Source organism: Pan troglodytes, chromosome 5 (assembly GCF_028858775.2).
Source record: "Pan troglodytes isolate AG18354 chromosome 5, NHGRI_mPanTro3-v2.0_pri, whole genome shotgun sequence".
Lineage (NCBI taxonomy): Eukaryota > Metazoa > Chordata > Mammalia > Primates > Hominidae > Pan > Pan troglodytes.
Window position 1 is genome coordinate 17,129,277 of NC_072403.2, and position 14,944 is coordinate 17,144,220.

The window sequence follows — 14,944 nt, forward strand, 5'->3', positions numbered from 1 at the left end:
TTTCATTAAATATAGTTTGCTTTAAATTATTTCTTTATGACTATTCCAAAACAAATAGAAAAATTTTCTTTGATTCTAAAAACCACATGACTGGTAACATCCATATTATGAAAACAAATCATCCTATATGTTACTGAATGTATGGGTTTTTTGGTGAACACAAGTCTTGTTGCAGATATTTGAATTTGATAATGTTCACAGATTCTAGAATTTTCTTTGAATGCAAATACACTTGGAAGTGACACATATACAGAAAAAACCAAACCCTCAATTTTCCTAAAAAAATCCAGACCTATAGCATTGCTAAAATAATCATAATTTAACTTTTTATATTAGGAGTACCAAAGTAAGCCAATATTTAATTCTGTGACAGAGGAGTATGAAAAAGAAAACCCAGTGGCTATGAAAACAGAGATCTAAAAATTTAATGATTTAAAAATAGCCTCTACATACAAGATGGCAAAGAGTAATACAGATTGAACATTTGGTTTTAAAAATGTGAAATGTCTCCACTTAGCGTAGATCAATCAAGTCAGCCATCTCCTAAGAAATACACATTATACAATGAAATCTACAAAGACACACTTTTTAACTTCAAGTGTTGTTGATTTTCAGCAACCCTCTTCCCACATGAACATTACCTTGTCATGTAATGTATGACTTTTAATCTTCTTTTGGCAGAGTAGGACTTTGAGAATTATAATAGCAGTTGTTTTGAAAAGCACCTTCTATGATCATTTATTTCCACTGATTTTTTTTTAACCACGCTGAGATCATGCATTCTTGTTTTTTAAATCCTTTTCTGTTCCAATGATTTGGTTGTTTAAAACAAGCAAGCTTAATTCAGTCAGGCATATATTGCAAATAAAAACATGTTTCCAAGTAGGCTGGAATAAAAATGCTAAATAAGAACTGGGCCAAAAGATCATAGATAATGTGCTTCTTCTCTTGGTAATATGTGAATACATTTACCCATGGGGTAGAAGTATTTCACCTGCCCCATGAAGAACCTGATGGCTTGTGGTGTCTGTGCTGTGTCAATACTAACAGATGTGAGGAGACAGACTATGGAATGGACGCTGTGACTATCTGTGAGATAGTGGAAGGGGTTATACACACTGGCCACAGGAAGTTGCAAAAATTAGATGGACTCTGTGTAGCTAGCCACTCTTGAGTGTCAGGTCTGCATATGTGAGTTTTAAAGAAGGTGCAAGATAGCAATAAATTCCCTTAGAGAGCAGGATATGTCCTGGTAGCTCTATAGTTCCATGATCAAGGACCTGGCCAGTTTCCCTCAGGTAATGGGGGTAGTAGCACCAAAGTGAATATTAAGAGTCAGAAAGGCCTCTACTTGCAACTGGCGGATCAAACCATTCCCCTATTTTGGTGAACAATCATAGTCTGATAAGCCTTTGTAAATCCTTGCTGCAAATATGGTTTTTACAACTCTAAAAACATCTTTTGGAAAACCTCATGACTGAACCACTCACAAATGCAGAAGATTGAACAGCCCCAGGGAGGCAATTGCTCTTCTTTTATTGTAGCTGTCTCTCAGTATTGAAACAACCCAATCCTAACTGTGGTCCTGGCCTCTAAACACACAGGTCTCTCTTCCCTCCAGCACCTGAACTATCAGAGCTTGGATCCACATATATATTCTGAAATTTGCTCTGCAAGAGGGCTTTTGGGCACTTGGCCATCATGTGTTTAAGATGGTCAATTTTGAAAAGAGTTTTCAAAACAAGAATAAGTCATGCTATGCCTCATGATTTGGAAGGTGAACACTTGCAAATAAACTATGCTTCCCAGATTTGGGAGTGCCAGGCTCAGAATCATCACAAGGACATGGAGAACAATATTATAACCGGCTGGTATGTTTTTAACAACAACAACAAAAATGCAGCATTAGAAGGTGCTTACTAAGGTGCTTCTTAATTCATGTTTTTTTTTTTTTTAATGAAATGCATCAGACAAACATCTACAAACAAACATGAATACATGGGCATACAAAAGCACGTGGACAAGTTTCTGTACAGTTTATGTCTCAGATACTTCTATGTATACATAAGAACCACTCAGGGGGGAAAAAAAAAGATTTCCCTCTCCAGCTCCCTGAATTTCTGAAAGTTGTCTAACCCATAAAATGTTAAAATATTTCATTTTTATATAAAATATCTACAAAAATAGATAACATTTACAAAAACCAGACAGTATTTCCAGTTTTCCTTAGTAACCGTTAACGCAGTCCCCTTCCTCTTTTTTCTCTTCTCAGAACGTTGCCATCTCCAGCAAAGAGCGCTTGAACAGCTGGGCATTTCTAGAAAGGTCTGTCACTTGGTGCACCATTTCCTGCAGGGCCGTGGTGCTGGGGTAATGGAGGGCGGCCATCTTGGTTGCCATGACTATAGTCTTGAGCTGCTCGCAGAGCTGGTTGCTGGAGTTCATGACTTTGTTGCGAATGTCCTGGGCAGTCACCTGCCGTGTCAGTGTGTCTCCAATGAACACCAGTTTGTGTGCACTGAGGATGACAAACTTGCTGTGTGCCACGAAGATTCGCGGGGGCTGGGCCGAGCTGACACAACTGAAGAGTGCGTCAATGGCGTTGAGGAGGGAAATGAAATGGGTCTCACATTGGTCATAGTAGAAGCACAGCAACTGCCGATCCTGAGCACTCACGCCACTGTTTGTGGTGGGTAGGCTCTGAGAGGGCTTCCACTTCGAGATGTCATTCTCCACGGGCTTTGTAATCTCTTGTTCCAACAGCTGGAACTGGCTCAGCTGCAAGGAAGACGAAAGTAGATCTCATTAGAGCAAGGGAGTGTGTTGCAATGGAAATTCACCAGGGCTTGGAGTTAAAAGACAGGGATTTTAGTCCCTAGTAACTCTCAGATGCATGTGAGCTGTAAAGCCTGGGTCAAGCTGCCTTGCTTTCCTAAATTGTAAAATGTAGGCGTTGGGAAAGATGATCCTCAAGCTCAGACCTTCTATGATTGGACCACTGGTCTCTTGTACCCTCTGGCTAGAAGGTAGCATAGTGTTTAAACCGCAGCCCTGTTACCTACACCTTTATGGAGGTTAAATGAGTTAACGTTTACAAAGTGCTTATAATAAATAGTTTGGTATGTAGTAGGCTCTATGTAAATGTTTATTAATGTTGAGGGGTGGCAAGGGAAAACCAAATGTAGTGACCTCCTTGTCAAGTAAGTCACTGACAGTTTGCTCCTTCTCGGAGAAAGCCTCGACTATCTCAGGATGCTCAGATGAAATGACCATTCATGACCCCTTTCTGTTTATCCTACTCTTTCTGTCAAGATTGATAGACATGTTATGATGCAGCACTACAGGAAGATTAATGCATATAAATATATGAGCACTTAAGGAAAAAAAGTTTCTAAGGCAGTCTGAATGGGAATTGTGCATCATAATATTTAGTCCCCCAGAGCTGTTAAAAGAAGGGGGTTTTACCCAGAGCCAGATGCATCAGGTGCTGGCTTTCTTCCTTCTTTCCTCATTGCTACCAAATGGTGTATTATTTAAATTGCAATTATAATAATTTCTAGGGATTCCACTAAGACTCAAGAGAGACCTCTCTTCTGCAGATAAGGACTATCTGTGACCTGAGCTTCGGACTCAGTTAATCTCCCACCTGGACATAGAGATGAGCTGGAGCAGTGATCACCTCACCCAGCTTCCCCAGCTTCTCTGAGAGATGCACAGCCAGCTTTACTTTACTTTTCTTTTTTTTTTTGAGACAGAGTCTTGCTCTGTCACCCAGGCTGGAGTGCAGTGGCACGATCTCGGCTCACTGCAAGCTCTGCCTCCCAGGTTCACACCATTCTCCTGCCTCAGCCTCCCAAGTAGCTGGGACTACAGGCGCCCGCCACCATGCCTGGCTAATGTTTTGTATTTTTAGTGAGATGGGGTTTCATTGTGTTAGCCAGGATGGTCTCGATCTCCTGACCTCATGATCCGCCCGTCTCGGCCTCCCAAAGTGCTGGGATTACAGGCGTGAGCCACCGTGCCCAGCCTTCAACAGCTTTACTTTTCTAGAATCTGTTTTCTTCTTAGCGAATGCTATGGTTTCTACAAGTTCCCCAAAGCCCTGTAGTCTTACCTTGCCAGATGCCAAGGCAAACATAAATAGGTACAAGGTGATATTCCAAGGTATTTAATCATAATGGATTATATTTTATATATCTTAGGCTTTATGCAAATATGTTCATCAATATATCATGTCATTAGATGGGGGGGGGGGTACTTTCCCATTTTATAGGGAAGTAACTGAAGCTCGGGGAGGTTACCTGACTTGACATAGTTGGTTGGCCAGAAAGGATTAGAACTCAGATTTCCTAAATACAGCATGCCATTTTACTTCATTTCATCTTAAAAGGCTTGTAAATAAATCCTCAATCCATCTCTCTTTATTTTTATGCCCTTGTTCTAGCAATACTCGTCATTATCTCCCCTACTCATACCCAGCTTTTGAATGAACATGCCCCGCCCAAAGTCCTCAGTAGATAGGCCTGGATATATGTTGAAAACATTGAATTCTGCTCTCCTACCTTTAGATTGGACCAAGGCCAGCCAAACCATAGGCTTGTGTTGCTGGCGAAAGAGAGACAAATAGCGAGGTAGAGACAGAGAGAGAGAGAGAGAGAGAAAGAGAAATGGCCCAATCAAAGTGGCCCAATCAGACTCTTTCTTGGGAATCTGATGAACAAGAGAAGGGAGCTAACCATCGGAAGAGGAAGCCGAGATGAGAAGCCATCTATAGAAGTTCTGAGTGGCCATTTATGGGTTCTGCAAAGTTACAGGGGAGCCAAATGAGTAGATAATTAGAGAAAACCAGAAAATAGGGGAGAGTGAAGTAGATTGATAGAAAGAAGCAAAGGAACTACAAGAAGGGGAGATAATTTACAGTTCTAGTTCTCACCAGACCTGGCTCTATCTTCACTTTCTGTTACTGAATTCCCCTACTATGGCTTTACTATAAACCTGCTTGCTTAGGCTAGCTTGAATGGGTCTTGTTTCTTGAGACCAAATGCCTTAACCCAAATAGTCCTCATATGTTAGATATGCAGGTTTAGCCTTTAAAAAAGTTGCCGTTTAGATGGAACCCAGGTACACCCAGATGAACTAACAAGGTCATAAACCTTCTCTTTGCTTTTAAACCCCATTCCGTGCTTTGGAGCTGATTCCTGCCAGTGAGCTGGAAGAATCAAAATCATAATCTCTTGAAGTGATACCTTTCCTTAGTGCTAGGTGGGAAATCTTTCCAATGCCAAGCAGTTTTTGCTCTGATTGAACTTACCTGATGATGTTCCAGCTGCATCTTGTTCTGTTTCATGATATTCTCTTTTTCCAATAGCTCTTTCTGTTGCCTCTCAAACTCCTCCTTACCCTGTTAATTTTCAACATAAAGAACATATTATGTCATCACTGTGATTCACTTATGCTAACAATTTCATTGACAGATGAGTAAATGCTCTTTATTTTCCACTGCCTTGGCAACTTCTCAAATGCCCAGTGAGGCACTGTGAACCCTAGACGACAGGGGTGGCAGAAAAATAAAGCCCATTGCCATATAAGGTGCCAGCTTTCTGGGGCACCTTAAAATTTTCGGAGAGCTGCTCATGATTCCCTTCAAATCTCATATATAAATGTTCTTTTTACAGTCTCTGGGTTCTTTTCTCATAGATTATATGTGAACCTGTAAACCCCCAAATGCAGGTCTAAATGTGGTCCACCTCTCACTTCTGGTTCCCTCAAATCATCTATAGATTTCTGCTCCAAGGCAGTATTTCCCACTGTGCAGGGTCAGACAACCAGTAGGATGAATGTTCAATGCCTCCATCCTCTCTCTCTCCACTCCCTTCCTCAGCACCAGGTGGGGCTCAGTTCTCCTTGCCACACTTTCTTGCGCTTGAGGGAATTTGGCATAATAGTTACGTAGTTCTCAGTATAATCTGTGACTCTCAGTCAAATTAAAAGAATGGCAGAATAAGATAGTAAGCCTAGTCCTAAACAATGGATCTTGGTAGATTTTTTTTTTTTTTCTGAGACAGAGTCTCGCTCTGTCGCCCAGGCTGGAGTCCAGTGGCACGATCTTAGCTCACTGCAACCTCCGCCTCCCAGGTTCAAGCGATTCTTCTGCCTCGGCCTCCCAAGTAGCTGGGACTACAGGCGTGCATCACCATGCCTGGCTAATGTTTGTATTTTTAGTAGAGATGGGGTTTCACCATATTGGCCAGGCTGGTCTTGAACTCCTGACCTTGTGATCCACCTGCCTCAGCCTCCCAAAGTGCTGGGATTACAGGCGTGAGCCACTGCACCCGGCCAGTAGAATGTTTTAATCCCTCAAAGTGGAAGGGAAAGCTGTCGGAATCCCAGGTCAACTTGGAGCTTGGTAGAATTCCCAATTGTAGGAGGCCAACTGTGACTATCCAATGTCCCATACACAGATTAAGCTCCTAGGACAACTAGCTAATGCCCAGTGGTCCTCTAGGTAAGTCTGAGATGGGGCTAAGTTTTAAAGCAATTATACACACACATACACAGAGTAGGGCTAGCAGGGGCCTTAGAAATTCTCTGGTGCAAAGGTCTTCTGTTCTTTTTCTTAATGACGAAAACTTTTTTTTCAAATAAAATATTGCATGGAACTATACATCAAACACAAATAGAAGTGGAGCTGGTATTATTATTAGAGGGCCTATTATCCTACTTGGTGAGTCTCCTCTTACCTGAGGTATATCAACGGGATCTAATCCAACCCCTTACCCCATTCATTTTGCAAATGAGGAAATTAAGGCCCAAGGAGGCTGAATAAGTTGGTCACACAGTAAATGTCAGAGAAAGGGCTAGATCTGAGTGAGTACCCAGGACTCTCAGCCCAGCGTTCTTACTACTCTACAACACTCCCTCCAATTTGTGAACCATGTAGATTAACATTAATTATGTTCTCTCCTTTGGCAGTCCAACCCGACATCCTTATAGGCATCTGTCTCAGGCTCCCTGCATGTGAGTGAGTGTAGGTGTTTTATGAGTTCGGCTGTTTTACCTGTAGGTGGACATAATCGTAGTCATCCATCCAGCTCCTCTCAGAACCATCACTGCTGCTACAGTCAGGGGCCTGCTCCTTGCTCAGGCCTGGGGGCAGTGCCTTGTTGTGGGCCTGGGCCTTGTGGTCACCAGGATGCAGCAGCTGCCCCTGGGAGCCACCGTGTGGGTACTCCGTTGAGTTCATGATGCTCTCCGGCCCGTTCTTCAGATGCAAGCTGCCAGGGCCGGGTCTGAAGAGGGCCTCTGCGTTGGTGTTGATGGTTGTGGTGAGCTGCTTGGCGTCATCGGGCACCGTCTTTGCCACCATCACAAACCGGTCCAGATCGTCACACTTGTTCTGGGGCTTGTTGATGGCCAAGATATTCAGGGACCAGCTGCACTCATTTAAGTCATGGCTGGTTTGACTCAGGATCTGGTGGGAGTCTTCGACTCGTTGCAGCTCCCGCTTCATCTTGTTGTGGAGGATGAGTTCCGGGAGGCAGGCAGCATTTGCAACAGCTCCCTTGACAAAGTGGAGGTACTCCTTCAGGAACAGCTCCACCTTGTCCACTGCTGTGCGTATCTCATTGATGTGTCTTTCCATATATCCGTAACACCGCCAGTCGGTAGTGACCAGTGCCATTAGGCTGGAGACACCCATCTCAAGGGCCTGCTGGAGCCGCTGAAGTCTCTCAATAGCTGTGTCTGGATCCAGTAAGAGCCTTTTGTCCTGAGCTGGGGAGGCTGACAGTGAGGACTCCTTGGAGGAGGTGGAGGACGTGGACATGTTACTCCGGGTGCTGCCTGTACTGGAGAAAGACAATCGGTTGATCCCATCCACCAAGTCCCGAGAGCCTTTAGCATCTGGCGGGTTATGCAGAGGGACATCATAAACACCATCCCTTTCTTGGGGGTTTGCTTTCTCACTGGTTTCTGCTGGTGGCTCAAGAAACTGAACGCCTCGGGGGACATCATATGCGTCGTTCTGAGAGCCCACTGACTGTCCGAGTTGCGGGGGTGGGTGATTCGGGGACAGGCTCTGGTGCCTTCGAGCCACCGGTTCTGCAGCTCCTGGAATGTCACAGTTGTATTTTACATGAAGGTCCTTCCCTGCTGGCTTGGTGCAGGTTGGAGGAATGTCATAAACCCCCTCCGGTCTGAGGTCCGGCCTTCCAGCTTGTCTCATGGGAGGGGGGAAGTCATAGTCTTTTTCCCTAAGCCCTGCTTCATCCCGGCAAGCAGAGGGCGGAATGGCATATACCTGCAAAGCAAGTAGAAAGCGAAACGCTATTTATTGAGTTGGTTCATGGGAACCTGTGGTCCCATGTGCTCAGTCCTATTTGCTGGCACTTTTTCGGTCGCCCTCCCCCGCCCCAATGTGAGGCACTTCCAAGGTTCCCCGCTATTCTGCTGTCACTTCCCTTGTCCTTTGCCAAGTGTGTCCAACCCCACGTTCTTGGCGCAGACTCGTATGTGCAACCCTCCTGGCTAAATTGCTCACCCCTGTGTTCCGGTCCTGTGTTTCTGACCACCTCCTGGGTATCCTTTCTCTGCTGATCTGTGCCGAGAGGCAGAGTAAGACCAGAGTTCTCCCCCGGTCTTTTCGGTTATCACACCAGCTGTGTGATGCTGAATGAGCTGCATAGGCGTCTGAAACACAGTCCCCTTGTCTGTAAAGTAGGGATTACTGTGCTTTCTGCGCAGGCATACCCCATAGGGTAACAGAGTGAGTCAAACGAGTTCACTCAAACATACACACTGAGGAAACTGTCAAACCCTCTACAGGCCAGGCGCGGCTCAGCCTGTAATCCCAGCACTTTGGGAGGCCAAGGTAGTAGGATCATTTAAGCTCATATGTTCAAAACAAGCCTGGGCAACATAGGGAGACACCGTCTCTACAAAAAATAAAATTTATCCAGTCATGGTGGCGTGCACCTGTGGTCCCAGCTACTTGGGAGCCTGAGGTGGGAGGATTGCTTGAACCTGGGAAGTAAAGACTGCAATGAGCTGTGGTTGCGCCACTGCACTCCAGCCTGGGTGACAGAGCGAGACCCGGTCTCAAACAAAATGTAACAAAACAAAACAAAACAAACCCTCTACAAATATATATTAGTACTTGCCAAACTGATCTAATTATCTTCCCTGCCAAAGGGTTATCCTTATTGGCCACCTAGTGCTTTTTAGTTGGGGCTCCTCAATATGAAGTCCCTAGAGCTATCTTTAATTAGTGCCTTTCCTTTTTTGCTTCCTTCCTTTGCTCTCACCAAGACTACATTTTCCCCTTTTGGGTTTGCCTTTCTTGTTTTATTCCAGTGAACTACTTACCCACCCTCCCAACCCTGCACCCCCCGACACACAGACACACACACACACTCACACTCCTCTTTGCTGCTTTGTAGTCATTCACTTACCCCTTTTGTAGGCGGGATATCATACACCCCTTGAGGTTTTATCTCTCCCACTGGAACTGAAAACACAGGGCCTTTTGCTGATGAGGGAGGGATGTCGTATACCTGAAGAGAAACCCGTGAGTTACCCAGAATGGAAATGTCTTATACTTGTCATTTTTTATGCTCCTAAGCACTTAATTATGGATTTATTTACCAGGTTATGTGCAAGCTTGATCTTTGGCAGTGCTCCATGTTATAACAGATTTATTGCCTTTTTAAAATACATTTTATGGTTTTTAACTTACATTTAATATAAAAATGATTTTGGCCAGGCACAGTGGCTCACGCCTGTAATCCCAGCACTTTGGGAGGCTGAGGTGGGCAGATCACAAGGTCAAGAAATCGAGACCATCCTGGCCAACATGGTAAAACCCCATCTCTACTAAAAATACAAAAATTAGCTGGGTGTGGTGGTGCACACCTGTAGTCCCAGCTACTTGGGAGGCTGAGACAGGAGAATCGCCTGAACCTGGGAGGCAGAGGTTGCAGTGAGCTGAGATCGTGCCACTGCACTCCCAGCCTGGTGACAGAACAAGACTCTGTCTCAAAAAAAAAAGATCTTATGTGAAATATGTACGCTGTCTGTACTTTAAAGTGTAGTTTAAATTTTCTACTTTCCGGCTGGGCGCGGTGGCTCACACCTGTAATCCCAGCACTTTGGAAGGCCGAGGTGGGCAGACCACTTGCAGTCAGGAGTTCAAAACCAGCCTGGCCACCATGGCAAAAGCCTGTCCCTACAAAATACAAAAATTAGTCAGGTATGGTGGTGTGTGTGCCTGTAGTCTCAGCTACTTGGGAAGCTGAGGCAGGGGCAGGAGAGTTGCTTGAGCCTGGGAGGTGGAGGTTGCAGTGAGCTGAGATAGAGCCACTGCACTCCAGCCTGGGCAACAAAGTGAGATTCTGTCTTAAAAAAAAAAAGAAAAGAAAAAAGAAAAATCTACTTTCTGAAGCAAAATTGTAGAAGAACATAAGCTCTCTTGGGTGAAATACTAGGATTTCCTGATAAAGCAAATCCAGAAAACATAATTTAAATAGCATTGGCTAAAGTGGCTACTGGGTAGTCAACCTAAATAAAGCTTCATATGACATATATTAATACGTAATTTGTGAACTCCCTTTTCTCTACAGCCCTGAAGGAACGCTACCCTTAGAAGCGCTTCTCCTCTTGTGACCATGTTCTGGTACTCACCCCTTGAGTGGTATGAGAAGGAGGGATATCATAGACGTCCTTTTGGTATCTGGATGGGTACTCGTATACGTAGCCATGGCCTGTCCTCACGGGGGTTATCACCTGTGGGAGAGAAGGCACAGAGGTGTAAATTTCCAAGCCTGAGTCCTTGAATCTCCTTGCCTCCTAACTAAGCACTCATCCCTCAACTCTCCCTCATAAAAAGATAGAAAGAAACCGAAGAAAGAAGACACAACAGGAAGGAGACAAGTAGACACCACATTAGTAAACTTTTTTTTTTTTTTGAAATGGAGTTTTGCTCTTGCTCCCCAGGCTGGAGTACAGTGGCACAATCTCAGCTCACAGCAACCTCCGCCTCCCGGGTTCAAGTGATTTTCCTGCCTCAGCATCCTGAGTAGTTGAGATTACAGGTGCATGCCACCACGCCCAGCTAATTTTTTGTATTTTTAGTAGAGACAGGGTTTCATCATGTTGGCTGGTCTCAAACTCCTGACCTCAGGTGATCCACCCACCTCAGCCCCCCAAAGTGCAGGGATTACAGGTGTCAGCCACTGCATCTGGCCCAGGTTAGTAAACTTTTAAATCCCTCTTGAATCCCAATGAGAAAAAAAATCCCTAAAATATCTCTATCACCCTTAATTGTGATCATCTCAAAGTTCATCAGATAGAGTTGATGCACTGCAAGCATATTTCTAAAATATACTTTAAGGGATACTTGTGTGTAACTTATGAAAGTCCTAGAGGAGCATTTTGCATCAAAGTACCGCATACTGAAATTTGCTTTAAGGCTCTGAAACGATTTGTAAAATGAATAATGCAAATAGAGTTTAGCCACTTAAAATTCCTCTCATGCCTTCCTCAGTATGCCTCTTCATTGCACATTATTATGATGATTATAACTGTAATTCCACGGGTCACCAGAGTACTTTTACAAAGCCAATGCTCAAACTGTGCTGTCCTTAGAAACCTCTGGAAGCTTTCATTCTAACTTATCAAACAAACAAAATACTGAGTCAGGGAGGCACCAGGAACAGAGTTCAGGTCTCCTGACCTCTGGTCTCTAATCATTTTCCCATTTCCACCAGGAAAGAAAACATCCCCAACAGTACCTACGTCAAGGGATATCAGAAGTCAAATAGCGTTCATCGCGATGCTGGCATCTGGAACCAGTGCCAATAAAATGAATCTTACCTAGCAGCCTCCTGTTTTCATATCTACATACTTCATTGGTGTGCTAAGCACCAGCAAAAAATTATTTGAACTTAACTCATTTTGAAATATATGTAATAGTCCAAGGGCTTCTAAACGCCCAGGGTCTTGTTTCTGCCTAACCCCCACCCTTTGAGTCATTGAGTGCCCATCTCAAGCGTTGCCCACGACATCTTCGAGGAGAACAGACATTGCAAATGAGGAAGAGTTGGTTGTTCCCTAAGAAACCGTCAACTTTTATCCTTTCTGTGAAGTGAAAACTCTGGCGTCAGGCTGCCTACAAAACTATGTGAAAAATGCTCCACGTCCATCTTATGCTGAAATGGGTGGAACTCAGCCAAATGCACCAATGCCCTTCTCCCCAGGCGCTCTCAAAATGCCTGAGTTCAATTTGGCTTTAAATCTCTAGTGCTTACAACTGATTGTTTCTTGCAATGAAGTAAAAGAGATTAGTATGCACTCAAAATTTCCATCAAGTCTCTCCACTGTCTCGGGTTTAAAAAAGGAACCTATTGCTTTGAGGTCTGTTGGCATGGAGCATACGGAACCACTTTATAGAATGGCCACTGTATTGTGCATAGCAAACCTTCCTTTTTAAAGCAGGATGCTCTTTGCTAAAGAAAAACACACTGTGTTCCTAATGCCCTTATATGATTGTTTTTTTTTTTACTCGCTATTGTCCAGGAGAGAAATGAAGATCTCCCCTTAGGCTATTTCATCAGCCCCTCTACTTAGAGCGCTGTCTTGGCTTTATCATAGCACCTGCTCATAGTGCAGCTTTTGTTCAGCTTAAAAGTGTCCAAGAGTGGATTTTATCCAAGGTTGCCAACTTAGCAATAATGCTAATGGAAAACCAAGGCTAAGTCCAGCTTAACTGTTCATCTTTCGTTTAAAAAACAGAAGGGGGCATGTTGGGTGCAGTGGCTCATGCCTGTAATCCCAGCACTTTGGGAGGCCAAGGCGGGAGAATCACCTAAGGTCAGGAGTTGGAGACCAGCCTGGCCAACATGGTGAAACTCCGTCTTTACTAAAAATATAAAATTAGCCGGGCGTGGTGTCATGTGCCTGTAATCCCAGCTACTCGGGAGACTGAGGCAGGAGAATCGCTTGAATTCGAGAGGCGGAGTTTGCAGTGGGCTGAGATCTTGCCACTGCACTCCAGCCTAGGCAAAAAGAGTGAAACTCTGTCTCAAAAAACAAACAATCAAACAAACAGGCTGGGCGTGGTGGCTCACGCTTGTAATCCCAGCGCTTTGGGAGGCCAAGGATCGCGGATCACGAGGTCAGGAGATCGAGACCATCCTGGCTAACACAGTGAAACCCCATCTCTACTAAAAATACACAAAATTAGCCAGGCATGGTGGCGGGCACCTGTAGTCCCAGCTACTTGGGAGGCTGAGGCAGGAGAATGGCGTGAACCTGGGAGGAGGAGCTTGCAGTGAGCCGAGATCGTTCCACTGCACTCCAGCCTGGGCGACAGAGAGAGACTGTCTCAAAACAAAACAAAACAAACAAACAAACAAAAAACCCAGAAGGGGATTGGGAGCTAGAGTGGGTGGCGTTGGTGTCTGAAAATAGCACTAGGTGACATATAAACACATAGCACGACCTCAGAAAAGGAAGGCAGAGTCACCGCTAAAGTGTTTCCTTGCCTTTGTGGATCTTCCCTGGCAGAAAGCGCTAATGCTTCCCGGTATTTAACATTTCACTTCCTGACAAATGTCACAGAACCCCAACTTGCTCTCTCTTTCTCATTTAGAGGATGCCTGTGGTCATCTGGTTTTTTGAAACTCTGCATTCCAAACCAGTCATTTTCCTTGTTTATGCATTCAAAGAAACAGATGGCGAAAACCACAGGGGGAAAAAGTCAACCAAATACAGCACCCCCTGCCCGCCACCACCGATTCCAGCCTTCCTGACGTTACCATCTAATTCACGTTGGTCCACAAATGGCATTTAAATGGGACCAGGATGCAAAATGCTGGTCCCATTTAAATGCCAAGTCCAGTGCAGCAATCCGCATTGTGACGTATGGAAGATCAGGGAGCTGGAAGTCTTCTACTTTTGGACATTCTCTGCCTCGACCTGCTGCTTGGGTCACTTTCATGCCAATTGTGTGTTCTCTCCTCGGAGGAAAAGTGCTGACTGAGCTGTACCTTACAAAGTCTCCAGTTTTGTGGTTCATTAAGGCTTTTTCTTGCTGCTTGACATAAGTACACAAAAACCTTCCAACGATCTCTCCTCATTCCACCTCCCAGAACTGCTGAATTTCAGCCGAAGACGCACACCAAGGTCTGGTTAAGGGGACCTCAAGTTTGGAAGAATTCTCCTAGGCATTTGTTCGGTGAGGCATTAAAGGAATTGCTACACAAAGGACATTTTTAAACTAATTTTCTCAATGAAATCAAGTCAGGTTTTTCATTTCCTTTCCCCCTCTGTTTGCTTTTTTTTTTCTACGTTCCTTTCATTCTATGCATTTATTTATAGTTACAAAGGCTTAGCCTTTGGAATTACCAAACTGACCTCTTAATTCATTAGTGTTGCCAGGAAGGGGGCTGAATTGTGAGGTCTCCTGGGGCTCTATGATCCAATGCTACTGCAACTGCTTTCGTGATTACCCGGCACAGGATTTGCACTTTCCATATGTGGATTTTCTGTCCCTAGGAGGAATCCAACCTTTCTCAGATGTTAGTATACCATTCTCAGTAACTAACGGGAGGGTCCAAGACAGAGACTTTGAGAAGAGCTATGAAGCCGAGAAGGGCAGATTGCAGACATTTAGAAAAGGAAGAATCCATTTAATACATCTCCAAGTCTGGGTCCTGGCAGGATAGGATCAAAAGCCCAAAGACTGGCGTTATGTTAGTTCTCTAATTAATCTGCTTACATAAAAACAAGGAAACAAACTCGAATTGCCCCACCCCACACTTTGATGGTGTTTGATCCACACTGTTTTGAGTCTCAGATCCTGGCGGCATGAGTTTCTGGAGATGCTTTTGACACTTTTCATGCCTCATAATTTTGAAAGCCATGTATGCTGAAATTTTAAAGAAGAGGG

At 44.4% G+C, this 14,944-nt stretch overlaps 1 protein-coding gene across 4 annotated transcripts in view; it reads right to left on the reverse strand.

Moving 5' to 3' along the window:
* Positions 1 to 401: 401 nt before the first annotated feature.
* Positions 402 to 14,944, reverse strand: part of NEDD9 (neural precursor cell expressed, developmentally down-regulated 9) — a 198,853-nt gene continuing 184,310 nt past the window's right edge. For all 4 annotated transcript variants that reach the window (XM_016954902.4, XM_063812771.1, XM_063812772.1 and 1 more), the window contains 5 exons: positions 10,678 to 10,779; positions 9,450 to 9,551; positions 7,058 to 8,299; positions 5,312 to 5,401; positions 402 to 2,778 (listed from right to left, as the gene is read on the reverse strand). In XM_016954902.4, the coding sequence (XP_016810391.2) occupies positions 2,269 to 2,778; positions 5,312 to 5,401; positions 7,058 to 8,299; positions 9,450 to 9,551; positions 10,678 to 10,779 (2,046 nt within the window). In that variant the 3' untranslated portion in view covers positions 402 to 2,268. The remainder of the gene's footprint in view (positions 2,779 to 5,311; positions 5,402 to 7,057; positions 8,300 to 9,449; positions 9,552 to 10,677; positions 10,780 to 14,944) is intronic.